The sequence below is a fragment of the Colletotrichum higginsianum genome, chromosome 10 (genome assembly GCF_001672515.1).
Source record: "Colletotrichum higginsianum IMI 349063 chromosome 10, whole genome shotgun sequence".
NCBI classification, from domain to species: Eukaryota; Fungi; Ascomycota; class Sordariomycetes; order Glomerellales; family Glomerellaceae; genus Colletotrichum; species Colletotrichum higginsianum.
The window spans coordinates 2,794,565-2,810,825 of NC_030962.1; the positions used below are offsets into that span (position 1 = coordinate 2,794,565).

The 16,261-nt window shown below is 50.8% G+C and overlaps 7 protein-coding genes across 7 annotated transcripts; 2 read left to right on the top strand and 5 right to left on the bottom strand.

Moving 5' to 3' along the window:
- Positions 1–2,230: 2,230 nt before the first annotated feature.
- On the top strand, positions 2,231–5,280 carry CH63R_14299 (Ankyrin repeat protein; the record flags this gene model as incomplete). The annotated part of the gene is made up of 6 exons (XM_018309273.1): positions 2,231–2,649; positions 2,709–2,926; positions 2,993–3,017; positions 3,075–3,704; positions 3,758–4,560; positions 4,643–5,280. The coding sequence occupies 6 exons, from the start codon at positions 2,231–2,233 to the stop codon at positions 5,278–5,280; spliced, it is 2,733 nt and encodes a 910-aa protein (XP_018151591.1).
- Positions 5,281–6,109: 829 nt separating this feature from the next.
- On the bottom strand, positions 6,110–7,801 carry CH63R_14300 (Heterokaryon incompatibility protein; the record flags this gene model as incomplete). Its single annotated transcript, XM_018309274.1, has 1 exon — positions 6,110–7,801. One exon carries the CDS (start codon positions 7,799–7,801, stop codon positions 6,110–6,112), a length of 1,692 nt encoding a protein of 563 aa, XP_018151592.1.
- A 1,849-nt stretch (positions 7,802–9,650) lies between these two features.
- CH63R_14301 (uncharacterized protein) lies at positions 9,651–11,192 on the bottom strand (the record flags this gene model as incomplete). The annotated part of the gene is made up of 1 exon (XM_018309275.1): positions 9,651–11,192. One exon carries the CDS (start codon positions 11,190–11,192, stop codon positions 9,651–9,653), a length of 1,542 nt encoding a protein of 513 aa, XP_018151593.1.
- Positions 11,193–11,317: 125 nt separating this feature from the next.
- CH63R_14302 (uncharacterized protein) lies at positions 11,318–12,352 on the bottom strand (the record flags this gene model as incomplete). The annotated part of the gene is made up of 1 exon (XM_018309276.1): positions 11,318–12,352. One exon carries the CDS (start codon positions 12,350–12,352, stop codon positions 11,318–11,320), a length of 1,035 nt encoding a protein of 344 aa, XP_018151594.1.
- A 648-nt stretch (positions 12,353–13,000) lies between these two features.
- On the bottom strand, positions 13,001–13,669 carry CH63R_14303 (uncharacterized protein; the record flags this gene model as incomplete). The annotated part of the gene is made up of 1 exon (XM_018309277.1): positions 13,001–13,669. One exon carries the CDS (start codon positions 13,667–13,669, stop codon positions 13,001–13,003), a length of 669 nt encoding a protein of 222 aa, XP_018151595.1.
- A 39-nt stretch (positions 13,670–13,708) lies between these two features.
- CH63R_14304 (uncharacterized protein) lies at positions 13,709–14,281 on the bottom strand (the record flags this gene model as incomplete). The annotated part of the gene is made up of 1 exon (XM_018309278.1): positions 13,709–14,281. The coding sequence occupies one exon, from the start codon at positions 14,279–14,281 to the stop codon at positions 13,709–13,711; it is 573 nt and encodes a 190-aa protein (XP_018151596.1).
- Positions 14,282–15,324: 1,043 nt separating this feature from the next.
- On the top strand, positions 15,325–16,125 carry CH63R_14305 (HET domain-containing protein; the record flags this gene model as incomplete). Its single annotated transcript, XM_018309279.1, has 1 exon — positions 15,325–16,125. The coding sequence occupies one exon, from the start codon at positions 15,325–15,327 to the stop codon at positions 16,123–16,125; it is 801 nt and encodes a 266-aa protein (XP_018151597.1).
- Between the last annotated feature and the right edge of the window lie 136 nt (positions 16,126–16,261).

The following is a 16,261-nucleotide window of genomic DNA, read 5'->3' on the forward strand; positions in this document are numbered from 1 at the left end:
TGGTGTTTCTGTTGATGTGAAGTTGGCGGTGGTGAAGTTGACAAGGGCTATGATTGGAAAAAGGGGGGGCAGTTCTACTTGTCGTGGAATTATTGGCTCGGCAATAGAAGTATGGATCTCCGAGGCCTTGGCACGTTAGGTGGGAACTTTTGACAAGCTCGTTTGCACTCTGGCGCCCCTTTTGCTCTTACTGTAGAATCTAACCGTCTTTGGCAGCCCAACACTCAATAGGAAATTAATGACCTCCAGGGGCAGCACAGAGATGGCAGCACACATCTAACGATGGTAGACAGCATAGAGGTAGGTGCGATTGGAAACGAGAATAAATGCTTCAAAGGAGACTTTATAAGCTGCAATGACGCCGTCTCTTGCCTCAGCTAATCATGCTTGATTGCACAGCCAACTAAAAGCCAGCGCATGTATACCTTGTTTATCCCTGGAAGCTCCTAGATGCAGGATTATGGGATACAGGGAAACCTAGGACGTTCAAACCTGCTGAACTGCGATGCTTGCGGCCTATGTGATGATTTAGGGAGACTTTGCTGAGACAAAATCTTGATCTATTCATCTGAGAAGGGGCACGGCGTCATTGGCGGGAGAAACAAAGGTTTTCTATCTTTTCCCAGACTTACCAAAGGCCGTCATTGCTCTCTGTTCCACGCAGCCTGCAACGCTACCCTACATCGCCAGGTCGTTGTTTTAAGGTTCATTTGTGCCTCACAGGATGACATAATCTGCCAGTTCCAGCTTCGAGTGTTGGATGGGTTGTCTGGAGAGCCGCGTTCTATCCATGTTTTCCACTTCGGCCTCAACTCCATCTCGCAAGCTCCATCCTCAATCTACCATCTTTCACCTCGTACTTCTTACCTCGCACCTTGCACTTCCATCGTGCTGGCAGCCTCCTTCACCACCGTCGGCTACTAGTCCAGCACCATCCTTCCAAAATAATCGTTTGCCGTCAAACGCACTGGTTTTTGCAGTATAGCGCCGAGCCCTAGACTTGAGGTGTCTTGGGGCCGGAACAACTTGCAGCGTTTCCAGTCAACCCCATGAGAGTCCCCGACAGACAGACGGCTTCCGGCTCTTTTGTCAGACAGTTGCTTGCTAATTGCCCGACGATGGATTTATACCGCGAGGACGCGCTGCAGAAAATCTCTGGTGCGCCCAATAGCGGAGAGCTCTCCAAGACCTCCTTCTTGACTGTCACGATTGTAAAGCTTTGGGAAAGCGTCAGGTGTTTTGTGCAGCAAGAAACTCCCTCTCGCATTCACAAAAGTTGAGCCACCCCTTGAAACCTTTGTTGCTAGACGGGTTGCTCTTGACTTTTCCAGGTGCCAGTACTTACTTCCAGTGGAATTGAAACCGTTATTCATGTGCTGACAACCCTCACTTACTCTTGGCTGATCTCTGAGATTGGGATTGTGATTGTACTTGCTGCCTTCAACGGCGGCTTTCCAGCCGTTGGCGACATTAACCAAAAGCCGGTGGCATGGGCATGATTTGCTCGAGTCACCGATTTTTTGCGGGCAGGACGACGGCAGCACTTCGTCTTAGGCACTCCATCAGTATCCGCTGGCCCATCACCTCCTGCAACCTACTCATCAACGTCTGGCGACTTGCGAGGGTGGCTGCAGCCTCTCTAGGCAGGTAAAGTATTAGCCTGCTGTGTGACTTGGAAAAAAGACAATCACTGCCTCCAGCAGGGCTGCTAAGCAAGCGATTGGTGGTTTTCCGAGGTACAAAGTAGGCCATTGAAAACATCATAGCTCGGTTGTAAGAAACTCAACTATGTGTGCTAAGGGCGAAGGAAGCCTGATCAGCCACAGGAAGAGGGAGAGGGTGGTCAGAAGCTGAGCAGTGTAAACGTATCCAGCGGTTGCTATTGGCTTACAGTAAACCGCCAATGTTCAATAACTCTCTGATTCGACTTCGCATCCACTAGCTTTCAATTGGAATGCGGTGCAAGCGGACGGACTGGGGCTGACCCGGCAATGACCAATCCGACATCACGCTCATGCACACAAGGGTGGTTGAATATGCGAGAGATATGCCAGTACAAGGGATACTGTGCTCACTATCGAGGAAACGGTTAGCTCCACAGAATATCTTTGCATGTATTCATCAATACACCGTAACGACCTCCTACTTGACCATCGCTGTTCCATTATGATTCTGTTCTGACCCCGCACCACACCGGCTTAAGATCGCACACTCTCTGGCAACAGTCGACATGGAGGGACTTGGGATTGCAGCTAACGTTATCGCTGTAGTGGATCTGTCCGCAAAGATTGCGACAATCTGCTTTCAATATTCCAAGGACGTCAAAGACGCGAAAAATGACATAGAACGAGTCATTCGGGAGACAACAGCGTTTAACAAGCTTGCCAATGGCGTGCAGGACAGACTTGCTGGCCCTCACGGCGCTACACTCAGCACTTCTCATATTCTGAGCGGCATCTTTGAGAATGCAAAGTTACGTCTTGAAGAACTCGATGAAAAGCTAGAACCCAGCAGGTCCCGCAAAGCAATGCGCCGATTCGGCGTTCGGGCGCTGCAGTGGCCCTTCCAGAGCAATGACGTCGAGAAGGCTTTAAAAGACCTTGCTAGATACACAGAGGCCATCACACTTGGGTTGCAGATTGATAGTTCGTAAGTTTTCGGGGTATTGCATCCGTGTTGTGAAGTGGCATTGATCGATTCTGTCTCAGACAAGCCATTAGTCGAATAGAAGATCGGACAATCCAAGACCGGCGGCGCGAAATCCTTTCCTGGCTGTATCCTCCGCAGCACATGAGGGCAGATGATGTCTTGCAAGATATTCTCTGCCGTCGACACAAAGGGACCGGCTTATGGCTCAACGAGTTCGAACCGTTCTGTGACTGGATGAAAGACGAGGAACCGAGCTTGTTATGGGTCACGGGGCTCCGTAAGAACACCAAAAGGGACCCGTCTTTTCATCTAAAATCTGAGCACTAACTTGGATGATTTGCAGCTGGAGCCGGCAAATCTTTTTTATGGTGAGTAGGAAAGAGGGCGAGCGAGATCAAACTGTCAAGTGTCTAACAGCAAGACAGTGCCGCGATGATAGAACATCTTCAAGCAACATTCATAGCACCGGATCAGATGACTGTTCATTTCTTCTGTAGCTTCGCCGGTCAAGATGGAGCAACCACCGATCACTTTTTGAGGTCCGCTGCGGCGCAGTTCGCTTCTCAGTCTGACCGATGCCTCACAATCGCAATGCAAAGGTTTGAGAAGAAAGATGGTCATCCCCTTCGACGACAAGAATACATTTCTCTCGTCGAATCGTTCATATGCGAGAGCAATCAAGTTTTCATCGTCGTTGACGGCATTGATGAGATTGGAAATTACAGAAGCGAGGAAAAGAAGTCATTTGTGGAAATTCTAAACCAGCTCCTTCAACAACCGGCCAGAATGTCCAACACATCACCCCGGCCAATCAAGGGCAAACGAAAGATCCTCATCACCAGCAGGGAAGATTCAACTGTTCGAAGTAACCTCGTAGAGCAATCTGACTCCTACGTCTGCGATCTTGAGTCGGAGTACAACAACCAACTTGCGGCGGACTTGAGGGCATTTGTGTTTGCTGAACTTCAAAGGAACCTTGCCGCGAGGAACTTATGGCTAGGCAGCAATGAACTTCTTGCAGAGATTGAGTCCCGCATATCGGAGACTGCAGTGACGTAAGTCTTTAGCCCATTGTATTCTTCGCATTCTAACACCTTTCATTACCTAGAATCCTTCAAGCAGAGCTGCACATCAGATATGTGTCGGACCGAAGAAACGATCGGGACAAATTAGATGCTTTGAAATGCCTCCCCAACACCCTTGATGAGACGTACGAGCGTATCCTGGCGCTTATCACGGAGATGAACCCGCAAAGAGTGGCAGAAGTCACGCACGCCCTTCAATGGCTTGCTGTCAGCGCTGTACCGCTCACCAGGAAACAACTGGCTGAGGTCGTATCAATCCAGCCTCAAGATACACGGCTCGACATGAGTGGCATTTGTCAACCTCACGATATCCTTGCACCAATCAGTCAGCTCATCACTCATGTCATAGATCACGAAAGCCTCGTGTCTGCGACACAACAACATCAAGTGACGGGAGATGCGACGGTGCAACTCCGCCACCTAACGGTCAAGAACTTCCTCACAGGCTCTGCCATCCTGAACACATCAGCGAAAATATTTCACTCCACTAAAAAAGAATCGCACGCCTTTGCAGCTAGAGCGTGTCTTCAGTATCTCTCATTCACCGACTTCAGCATCGATTGCGAGGCTACAGGCTTTTCAGTCCAGAGTCTAAAAGAGCGTTACTCGTTCCTTGAATACGCTGCTACCTACTGGTCAAAGCATCTTCGACTGAGTGGAATATCGTCAGAGGCAAAGTGCATCGATCAGTTGAAGCACCTCCTTCTCTGGTTCACAGACTGCAATAGTGACCCAGCAAGGTTTAATACGTGGAGATCAATCTTGAAATTATCTAGTGGCCTGGAAAGAGAGCGGTTTAAACGCTACCTTGATCGTGACCATCCAGGTGAGTAAATCCGTTCTGTTCGCCAATAATTCTTTGTTCACCTGAGTACGATGATTCAAATAAATTCTAAGTCGGGTTTTAGAGTTCGAGTTCTACAGTTCTTCGCCGCTGTCATACTCTATCGCTGAGGGACTGGACGCTTTGGTTGACGAGCTCCTCCCGTGTCTTGAAGACGTCAACCAGTGTTTCCATGACGGCAATACCTGTCTTTTCATCGCTGCAAGCGCCAACAATGTCGCTCTGGTACAACGATTCCTAAACATGGGAGCAGATATAGACGCTCCTGAAGTCAACAAAGGACTCTCCCCGTTGCATGTTGCAGCGGAGAAAGGCTGTGACGAGATGGTAGCCTTCCTACTGGAGCATGGTGCATCACCCTCTGTGCGGAGCTTCTCGGGCTCGACGCCTTTCTACCGCGCTGCGCGTAATGGTTCGATTAAGTGCCTCCGCTTGCTGTATGATGCCGGCAGTGAGGTTGACGCTACAACATGGGATCTGTGGACACCCCTAATGGAAGCAGTCGAGAACAACTGCTCAGATGCTGTAAAGCTACTTCTTGATTGGGGTGCTAATGCAGCGCAGACTTCCAAGTTTGGCTCCACGCCGCTACTACTGGCGAGAGAGTTGCCCTATCACATGCATGTGGATAAAGATATCGTGGAAGCATTGCTGAAGAAGGGACTCGAGACTGGCGAATCATGCACATCCATGGATGAGTAATTGTTTCATAATCTTTTGATTTACCAGCAAGAACGCCAATTTTGGAGCAAAGGTTAGGCAATTTGAAAGATACTTGAAGAGGAAGAGAAGATTGGAACTGAATGATTAGGAATAGATCATACCGCATTAGTTGTATTTTCGTCTAACACAAGAACGTTACAAGAGACTCTGCGGCCCTTGCATACTGTTAGACTCCCAGGGTCGTGAAACGTTTTAAACCGTTAACTGATTCCTAAGGGAGAAAATGTTTGGTCTATCGACGCTTCTCGTAGTCTAGCAGCGTTTGATGTCATGCGAGAAGTCATCTATGTGACGACCAATGGCATTTATATATCAGCATCTGCGTCGCCCGCATCTCCACCAAAATCTTTGTTTCCTGGCAGTGAACTCATTTTCTAAGCCAGAGACAGATCAGGCGTACGTCAATCTTTTCACTCGACAGGGGTTACTTACATGACCAGCCTCATCCGAAACCCCGCCGGGCCTTCATTATCATCGGCGGACACCAGCAGAATAACAACAGTGGACTATAATGGCGATCACTCGTATACCTCCCAAAGGTCAAGCCACGCCCTAGAAGCTGTGTGAGCGAGCATACGGGTTGCTCTTGAGTTTCAAGGCACTAGTGCCTGCTTCCAGTAAAACAGAGTGCCTTGTTGGCTGTCCTTGATGCGGTCGACGAAGCCGACATCCAGTCTTCGCTCTACTATGGAACTGTTAGTTGGCTTGTTAGGTTCTGCAAAATAAGTAAATTCTAGCTCCCTCTCTTATCACGCTTCATGGCTGTTTTGCAATTATTTTTCCAATCATGATTTCGATCAAGCTACTCTTAGATCAAAAACAATGTTTGCCAGCTTGAGGATGATGCATCAGTAACCCCTTGTCCCTCCATCAACCCGTGCACAATGCTGTCACCGATCAACTGGTACCTTCCTTTCCCCGATCTTTTCCTCAGCACCACAGGAACACTGCAGCCGTGCATCAGAAACAGCTCATCTCCCGGTTGACACGAGCTGGTTGCCCAACCTAGGTTGTCGTGGTCGGTGGTAAACAGCCGCATCCCCATCTGGACCGAAGAATAACACCGCCTCGCTTTCTTCACACCGTCAACCCTGGAGTAGGTCTTGGACTTAACCGAGTCTGCGCAAAACCAGTTGGCAAGGGGGACACCGTCAATCTTGAATTGGAGATTCTGCAGACAAAAGAGCCAGTTGTAAAACTTTGGCACCGATTTGCGCACTGACTTTCGTACAGACTTGGTCAGAAGAAAGTGGATATCTTCAACCTTGACAGCCTTTGCCTTTGGGTACTTGTTGTTCGGAAGCAGGTCGTACAGAAGCCAGCAGAGCGCAATGAGGCGTTCAGATTTGTTGACGCCGTACTTGCTAACCGGAACCAACTCGCCGGGTCCGGCACTGTTGGCCTCTGCGGCGGTTGTTGAGCATTGTGTGATGCGGCCGATTCTCTTGACGCACACCTCGAGCCATGCATTGTGGTGGATAAGGGTACAGCCTATTTGGGAACCCTTCGTAGCTTTCCACTTTTTCACTATCGTGCTCGATCCGGACTCGCCTTTGGAGCGTTCTGCCACAAAGTTGCTCTGTCCTGTCAGGTACTTGTTGATTCTCTCGTCATTCCAAGTCTGTGGGTTGTGCCATTGGGGCACCCAGGTGTCCGAAAAGTGGCACGGAAAGACGACCATGTCGCCGTCGAGGTACATCTTGATGAGTCGGCAAGCAGTCTTTTGGTTCAAAAGATCGAGGGACTCTCCGTAGTTTGGGAACGGTACAGTGTCTCTCCCGTCGGCGGCCAGATGTTTCAAGGCGTACAGCCGGTCTTTAGGATTGGAACACAGTGCCCTTCTAGATCGAATGAGTGCCTCGACGAGACGGATAGGCGATTCCCGAAACCTGCGGAAACTCATCAGACAATCGACGTGCTTGAATGCATAGCGCCACGTCAGGTTCTTCGCTTCCGGTGTGATGGAAGCCAAGGCCTTGCACGTATCAATCGCCTTTTGCAGCTCCGATATCGTGATTGACTGACCATTCCAAAAGAACTCGACCTGGGGCGACACGGCGACTTCTTGTATGATCCACGCACGACTCCAGTAGTCTCGTTGGAAAACAGTCAACAGCGCCGCCCATTGTGATTGCAATTCCAGTGTAGATGAAGGTATCGCCTTTGTCTTTTCGGTGAGCTCCTTGTCTTTGTGTTGTGGTGTTGTCTCGTGCTCCTCCTCTCCCCAGGCGACCAATGACTTCACAAGCGATCGCGCGCTTTCAAAAACCACGATTTCGGATTCCCGGCAGTACCCAAGCCATGCCATGGTGCGGTAGGCATATCGGTAAATGTCGCCCATACGTTCCACTTGATGAGCCAACTCTTCGAGGTTGCCTTGGTTGATGCAGATCCGGTCTACCCATACTTTGTAGAACTTTCGACGTCTCAACTCTTGAAGAGCATGAGCGAGAGTCTTTGTCACCTTGACGAGCTTCCCTGATATGGTAACGTGAACCATGGCATCGTTGGGATTTCCCCAGCGATATGATAGCGCCACGTATCTGCCGGTGTCTCCCAAAGAGACCTGTGTCAAGGTGCATTGAATCGGCTTTCTTGGATCGTCGTCCGGCGCTAGAACGATGAGTCGAATATCGCCCCTTTGAAGACTGAGATCCCAGTATGGGATATTTCCGCCGTTATTGGTTGCTGCGTGATTTGAAGTCGCTTCGGGTGTGCCATGGTACGAGCCATATGGATAACTCTGAGTCTGGTTGAAATTCATTTCGAAGCTGGGAAATTCTGTCCCGGCCTAGTCGAATTGCTTGATGACGTTTCTAGATTGGTAGGCGAACTGACCGCTACCAAGCTGCTTAACAACCGTTGGGAGAAAATGTAGATGCGAAACAATGTGTTGTTGGCTTGGTCAGGGCTCTGCGGGGTTTTGTATGAATTGCCAAAAAAACGGGTTGCACGCTGCTTTGATTTACCAAGGAGAGAAACGATTCTGCCTTGCTCGCTGCACTGATCACACGATTCGCAAAGGTCGACACCCACTCCATGTCGACATGGGAATTCATTGGCCAAATACTGGGGAACGGACGCAAGCGTTTGTTGTGCTGACTGCAGAAAGCAGGCCAAGGTCCTTCTGCTCAGCCACAACAGTCTCTTTTCCCACAGGCTGTAGCTGACCGTCGTGCTGCTGCTCCCATGCAATGACGAGTCTTTTTTGCGCTAGCTCTGCGCCACTTGTAAGTCTTACTGGTAGCCACCTCGACCATCCTGATAAGTCTTCATTCCAGATGGAGAGACATCTTTTGAGGCACCTTACTGTATGGGGCGCGGACCAGTTCCCACGAGCCCAGAAACTGGCGTCCGCTGGACTTCTGCATAATTCGCCGGAAACCGAAACTATCGCCGCTGGCTCCCAATTCAATTCATTGTGAGATATGCCAGCGTAGCCAGGTCTAGATCGGACAATAACTCTTAAACCCCGTCCGCTCCACAAGTTTCTGACCTACAGGGTAAATTTAAACGTGCCAGATTTCACGAAACCCTCATCAAAATCCTCTTAGAACCAACCAGACTATGTTACAGAAGCAAAAATGATTTTTAGGATTGACCAGATGGAGTTCAACATAATTTGGTTTGTATAACATAAGAGACTGTGCATATAAACTTTATGTTGGAATCAACTTATGTTGTTTACTGAAATTGGCACCAAGCTAGCTACTTTGATGTTTAAAGTTGATGTAGATCAGGGTTTCAAAATCATTTCCTGAAGATAGGAGGTTGTTTCCAAGCAAGTTGCTGTGGAGCTGTAGTCAACGTGTGAAATGGGCGCCTTACTTTCTATGTTTCCTTTGAAATGTTAAACCTGTTGACGATGTAGTGTCTATTTTACCCATTTTCTTGTATCCCATCTCCCTCTGTAAATATTTATCTGTTATTGTAGTGTAAGAATAATGCCCTAACAAGCTCAAAAGAAAGGTGAATAGTGGTTTCATGTAGTCATATCTGCATTCTAACTCTTCCTTCATCTCAAAGCTACCTTATAAATCCTACGCTTACACAAATGTTGCTAAATGGTTTCTACAGTCTCGTGCCCTTTGAGCATGCTGAACTGCAGCAGGGGAAGATAAGAAAACAAATTCAATTGTGTTCATCTGTAAAGTGATTGCTACAGACTAGATTATCCTGTACTAACAAGCCGCGTAAAAGAGCCAAGCGCGTTGACCGTGTTGCTTACAAACATGTCGTAAGTCCTAAAGGTTGCCTAGACCCCATGAGTCCCTACTTACTTCCTTATAGGCGTATTTTCCACTGACATAAAAGAAAGAGGATGAGACTTGAATGCAATCCTGAGTCACCTACTCACACCTATCCTCATAGGTGACCTCTTCACTTTGCATAGCACTGCTGAGATCATGTTCTTTCAAGATTTGAAGCCCGTCATCGCATCGCTTCCGCAGCGCCTTCACGGTCCTCCACAAGTCCTCGTCCTCGCTCTCGATCTGTTCCACTGACTCCCACAGAGCCTCGATCAGCTCCTCGGCCTCCCCTCTGAACCACCCGGGGTTTATAAGCAGCAGCTGCGCCACCCGGTCCTGCAGAAACAGGCACTCGACCAGTCTCTGTTTTCGGACATCATCCACGTGCAGCCGCCGGAGGAGGTCTTTTAAGGTGGCGACGGCGGCGTCGCGGCTCTCGTTGGAGACAATCTGCATCGCCAGGAGGGCAAGCATGGTCCTGAGGGTGTCTGGGTGGTTTGGGCCCGGGCGTCCCTCTTGTTCGTGAAGGATGTGAACAAGGATGGCTTTGGAGCCATTCACGTGCCCAACTGGGTCGTCATCGACGCGATAGACGTCGAGAGCGTTGGCCGTGACAGCCGCCTGGTGCGCGCGGAGGATCGTGGGGTGGTTGATCCGCAAGTGAGAGTCACGCGGGCTCATGTCGACCCTGGCACGAGCATGGGAGACTTCGATGTCCCCTTCGTCGGCTTGCTCTCCATCGGCTTTCCCTTTGTCAACCTTTGCTTCATCAACGACCGCTCTCCCGTCGTCCGAGGATGATTCGGAGCCTGCTATCTCGACACCAGTGCCGACCGTGGCGACCGATCTGTAATGCTCGCTCGGCTCGCCGTATCTGGCCCAGAGCTGCAGTCTTGTCTCCTGTGGGAGTGAGCACAAGGCGTTCCCAAGTGCAAGAGCAGCATCCAGCGTCAGCTCGTGAGTCCTGGCGAGCTTTTCTCTGCTATGCCGATGTACCATAGAGAAGACACTGAGGACGAGGTCTTTGTCCGAGTCTTGATCGCCGGTCTCCACCTTTCCGAGAGTCAATAAGGAATCCAGGATATCTGGGTGGACCATCCGGCGTGGCGATGCCGTTTGGCACTTCTGTATTATGACATCCTTGAAATACTGCTTCCACGTTGCCTCCTTCAGGGTGCACTCGTCGATTTGAATATCGAGGTAGACATAAAGCTGATTTCCCACCGCTGTAAGGATGTTTCTTCTGGCCGAGGCTGTGTTCCCCAGGTGGTGCTGGGCGAGGGCGAGGCCGGCCTGCAGTCGCATTGATATCGGATGTTTGAGGGCCCATCGAGCCTCAGATTTCTCGAAAGCTGACGACAAGACGATGCCCGCCTCTACGTAGTTCCCGACGCAGATGTGCAAGTTTCCGAGCTGACCCTGGCATCGCAGATTCAGCGCGTGGCTCCGGATGGGAGCTTCGCTGGTCGCCTTGGCCAGCGCCTTGGACTTGCTCAATGCTCGCGTGAAGAGCCCTTCGGCCCGGGCGGCGTCCACCAGGACGTAAGTCGCCCTCAGGGCCAAGGGTCTTTTGCGTCGAACCGATAGGCGATGATGCCCCAGCAACGCTTGCCCAGCGACCTCCCCTACAACACTCGGCATGTCTTGACCATCAGTTTGCTGGTCAGAACTGCCGCCTCTAGGGTCCTTCTGTCATCCTTACCATGTTTCTTAACGGCCATTTGTAGGGATCTGCTAGCCACGGACAAAGCCTCGTTGTAGCTTCCTCAAATCATGAGGAGTGTGGCATTTATTAGATCCGAAGATATCGTTGCGGTGCCATCTCCCGGGCTGTGAGCTGGGGAGTCTATCTGGGGTCTTTTCAATGAATTCGTTTGGATTGGCATGATGTTGCGATCTGTTGAGCATTCAACGAGCCCATCTTCCAGATCCTGGAGCCAGTATCGGGGGATAGCTGGGTCTTTCTCGTACCCTTCAACTATGGAGACGGGGAGGGGGGGATCCGGAAGTATCGGACGTGATCCTTCGTCACTCGCCCAATTCGCTGGCTGAACCAATCCTCGTTGATATTTACTCTGTGATTGCCGGTCCCAGTACAACTCGAGCGCAGGGTGCCTGGAGCGTATTTCTACCGTCGCTAAGTCTTCTTGGATGGCCCATCTGCCTCCTTGCGCGTTGCCGGAACTAAGGATCGTTGTCCTTCTCTTCTTCGTGTGGGGCGAGATGGAAAACCGGAGTAGGTCTAGCCATATCGCCCTCGAGTCATCAACCTCGGCCAGGCAACTCTTCTCCAAGGCCCAAGTGACTGGTTGCAGATTCGAGCCGCGCTTGGGTTGGGTGAAGTTGACCTCGAACTCTGCATCGATTTCTTCCAGCGGTCCCTCGTTGACGGGCTTGATCTGGCTCCAAATTTCCCGTCTCACACCCTCCAGTGGTTGCCTGCTCTCGAGGAACACCAATCCCAGGATGTTCTGGGGCTGGACTGCGCTATGTCGCACCATGATGTCCTTGACCATCCACGCAACTATCTCCTCGGAAATAATGAAGAAGCCGCATATCTTTGTCGAGCTTTTGAGGAGCTTTCGTGCAGTCGAATCTCCGTTTTGGATCAGCCTCCCCAGCTCCCCTATGGCATCCACCACAGATACCTTGCTCTTGCGGAAGTCGGAGCTCAAACATATTGACGTCACCCGCACAGAAAAGCTTTCCAATCTGGGAAGCGGGTGGGGGAGTATTGGCCGGGAAGCGATCCAGATTACACGGAGATTAAGGCCGATCGACTCGGAGGTCGAGAATCCCATGTTGTTCCACGCGCGTCAGCTTTGCTGAGCAGCCATAGTGTATCGTATTTAGGTTACCGGCTCTATTTGTTTGCTTGGACCGTTATGGCTACCAAGTGGGTATACGCGGATTGTTTGTAGTTTTAACGTCCTCTGAATCAAATGTTGGTGAATTATAATACGAGCCATGTATACAAAGCAGAATTCGAGAGAGTTGGTCGATGAAATGACGCACTTTGGTCATTGTTTACTAGTGAGACTAACTCAAAGCCTCCAGAAAGAGCAAATTCTCTCATCAATTTCTTACACGCATTCGTGGCGATAGTAGGATAATACTTCGTATTTTTCAAGGACTAAAATAAATGCGCAGTAAAGATAACCCGCAAGACTTCCAACGTCTCTAAATGTAGTCAAGTTACCTGCCATGACTACTGGACTGAAGGGCCTCTAGAAGTCCCGCATATCAAGGCCATCTTCTGTTTCTATCTTCTGACGCGGGTCATGTACTGTGTCACGAGATCGATAGCCGCTTCGCATCTCCTCCGCCGAGCGGTGAAATTCCAGTGACGGACTGTTGTTGCTGCCAACAGCAGATCCATCGAAAGTCGCGGGTGGCGTGTGTCTTTCCTGTGTCACCGCGGCTTCGTCTCGGACCTCTAGAGCGACTCCTCAATAAGTGCCCCTCCTAAATGTGTGAGGATTGTTGTACCTCGAGGGCGCTCGCGAGCGGCTGTTCAGCCTTTGCGACTCGTACTTCTCCCGTTGTCCGTTCCACCAAGCCTCCTCGTCCTCTTTGAGCGTCCCAGGAAAAAACTCATCTCGCAGAGATTTGCCTTGGCCATAAGTGACATGAAAGTCCATTATAGCGTCCATCACCTTGTTGCACTTAATCTGGTCCACCCGCTCCAGCGGGAGGTTTCGCATCTCTGGCGGCATCTCGGCCGCTGCCAGCCATACGTTCTGGAACATGCCGAGACCGCCAATTCCCAGCAGACACCATGACTCCGACATTGTCTTGCTGGCAGATACGTTGACAAGGAACAGCCACAGAACGGATATGACTGTGCATGAGACCTGGGTGACGATGAATCCCACAGGCAAGCCGTTGAAAGGCCAAACATGGCACCTCTTGGCCTTGCGAAACATGCTGTCTCGCCTGGAAACGTCGGGGATATCGTCCCTGTCCTTCTGGGGCTGGGAGAGCGACATGAACTTTTCCCACGGCCTGCTGTTCCGTGGGGACGGCATCGTCGCGAACGATTCAAGGTCGAGACACCTGCCGAGTCCGACGATGACCATGACCTCCCGGGACCCGTTGCCCGACGTGAGAGAGAACATCTGCGATGAACGTTGTCTGTTCGGCAGCTTCTCAGCCCTCTACTGCGGGAGGAGCCCAGTCCACTGCACCAACACCGTCCCGGCAGCGGTGATAAGGAGGACGCTCCACGACCGGTTAATGACGAGGGGAACCAGGGCTAGTCCGAACTGAATCAAGGTCACGACAGCCCCGATGAGATGGATGTGGCTCCATGAGAACTCGGTCGGGGCGTTCCCGTTCCATTGGGCCTCGTACACCGAGATCCTGAGGGAGTAATCGCTGTTCTCGTCCTTACGTCCGGCCCGGCGGGACTCGATTGCCTCGAGATCTCGGAGGAGGCGGCCAAGGACGAAGTTCCTACTCTCCCGCACGTACTCCGAGCCGAGGTTGAGGACTTTGCAGGCGTAGTCGGAGGGGGAAAGGAGACGGCCGTCGCCAATGATGCCGACCAGCGCGATGAAGGCGTAGGCGGCGCACCCGAATGAAAAACAGACGGGTATGTAAACCTTCCCGGTGCCCAGCGAGAAGGCCTTCTGGACGACATCACCGCCGAGGATGAACAGGATTGTGGATATGTCACTCGGTTTGATCCACTGGGCAGCCAGCGCATCGGTTGTTGAAACCGAGGGCATCTCGGACTATAGGATACAAGACAGAATAAGGCAGCAGGCAATTTTTGATGGAATGAGTGTATCTCGGGAAGAACATCTCGGGGAGAAGACAAAGAGACAATTCGCAGGAAATGTTGAACCCCGGCTATAAGTATTTTCAATAGTGTATTACACAGCGTATTACACAGCGTCATGTATTGAACGCCACCCTTCGAGTAAGAAAGCACACGGTGTAAGCTAGCAGATTGCAATGTACCCAACAAGTATAGCATAGGAGCCGTTGAAAGGTCTTACTCACTGTGAAATTCAGCAAATCAGCGAAATCTTGGATTTCAGAGCAAAACTGGATTTTTAGAGGCGCAGGCCAACTATGACTGTGACTACATTTCCAACACAACAGCCTATATAAATGTGTGTTCATATGTGATGGTTCAGCATTGTCTTATTCAAGACTTTTTGGCTGCTGGAACGTCCTTCCTTGACTTCCTCCTATCACAGGGTCAACGTGTGAAGATCTGTAGCAGACCAAAAGCGAAAGAACGGGGCATTTTAATCAGAATTTTCTGGTTAAATCTACATATCTGTCATGACCGGCCACATAATGGATACTATGAGCCTTTTGAGGCAATATCACTTTGACGACTAAAACCTGGCAGTGCGTTATTACAAATCCGCGGGCTTGATTTCCCCTGAAAGCCTTTCAAAGGCTGGTCTGACAAGGGAATCCTGAAAGACACCTTCCTGTCCCTTTCCGAGGAATCAACGCCGGACATGAGCCAATCAGGCGATAAGCCAGCATGAGCAGGCAGCGCTTGAGTTGGCATGGTGAGATTGGCATTCATTCGGTGGCAGGCTGACCTATGCAGTCCTGAAGTTGAAGTGGCGGTTTCATGCCACCGCCCACGCGCACCACTCAGCTTACAGGGCCCAAATATGAGCGGCTGCATCAAGGCCAGGCTGTGTGATAACCCGCGTCACCCCTGTCGCTAATGTTTTGTCGTGTCGCGGTTCCCTGCAATCTTCCTTCTCCCCACAAAGAAATGGCTTCGCACTCAACTCCCACTATGGAGGCCTCTTATGAGTACACGTCTCTCTCCCACTCCAGGGCGACGCGCCTGATCAGGCTCTACCCCGACGCAAACGAAGACGCGCCGCTTGGGTGCGAACTGGAAGAAGTCTCCGTTGACAAACCTCTTCCGCCTTATGTCGCGCTCTCGTATACCTGGAACAACGAAGAACCAAGCGTGAAGCTGAAGATTTCGGCATCGGCAGGAGGCGATCCGGCCGTCACCAGGATTCTCTTGATAACGCCCAACTGCGCCGCTGCGTTGAAAGTGCTCAGAAACTCCGATCTTGTCCGACAACATGGACTTTGGATCGACGCCATCTGTATCAATCAGGCTTGCAATGATGAAAAGGGTGACCAAGTAGCGATGATGGCGACAATCTACGACGAGGCTAAACATGTCCTAGTTTGGCTTGGATCCGAATGGGCACCCAAGACTTACCAGGACGTGGCACCTTTCGACAAGCGGTGGCTACGAAAAGTCTGCGAGTTCCACAATGGCCTCAAGGGGTGCATGGAATTTTTGCTGATAAGCTTGAAACGTCATGCCTTTCGGCCAACCCTCCGCAGTATGATTATTCAGTCCAACACATCTTCACGACCTCTTACTGATGACTTGAGATTAGTGATCGATAAGGAGGTTCTCATGCACATGATGAAAGCCCCCTACTGGGCGAGGGCGTGGACTTTTCAAGAGACCATGAATCCCTCGACGAAGCTCTTGTGCCAAGACTCCCGTCATTGCCCTGTCTATGTCTTGTGGTACGGATTGCAGCAGATTTCGTTTTCTAGCAGCTGACAGCACGGATTGGACCTCCGCATCCATTTGCATACAAAGAAACACCTCGAAGCTGTGGACGACAGGCTCACTCTGCTGCGAGCAAGGCTGCGCGTAAAGGCAACAGACCCACGGGACAAAGTTCACGCCTTCCGAG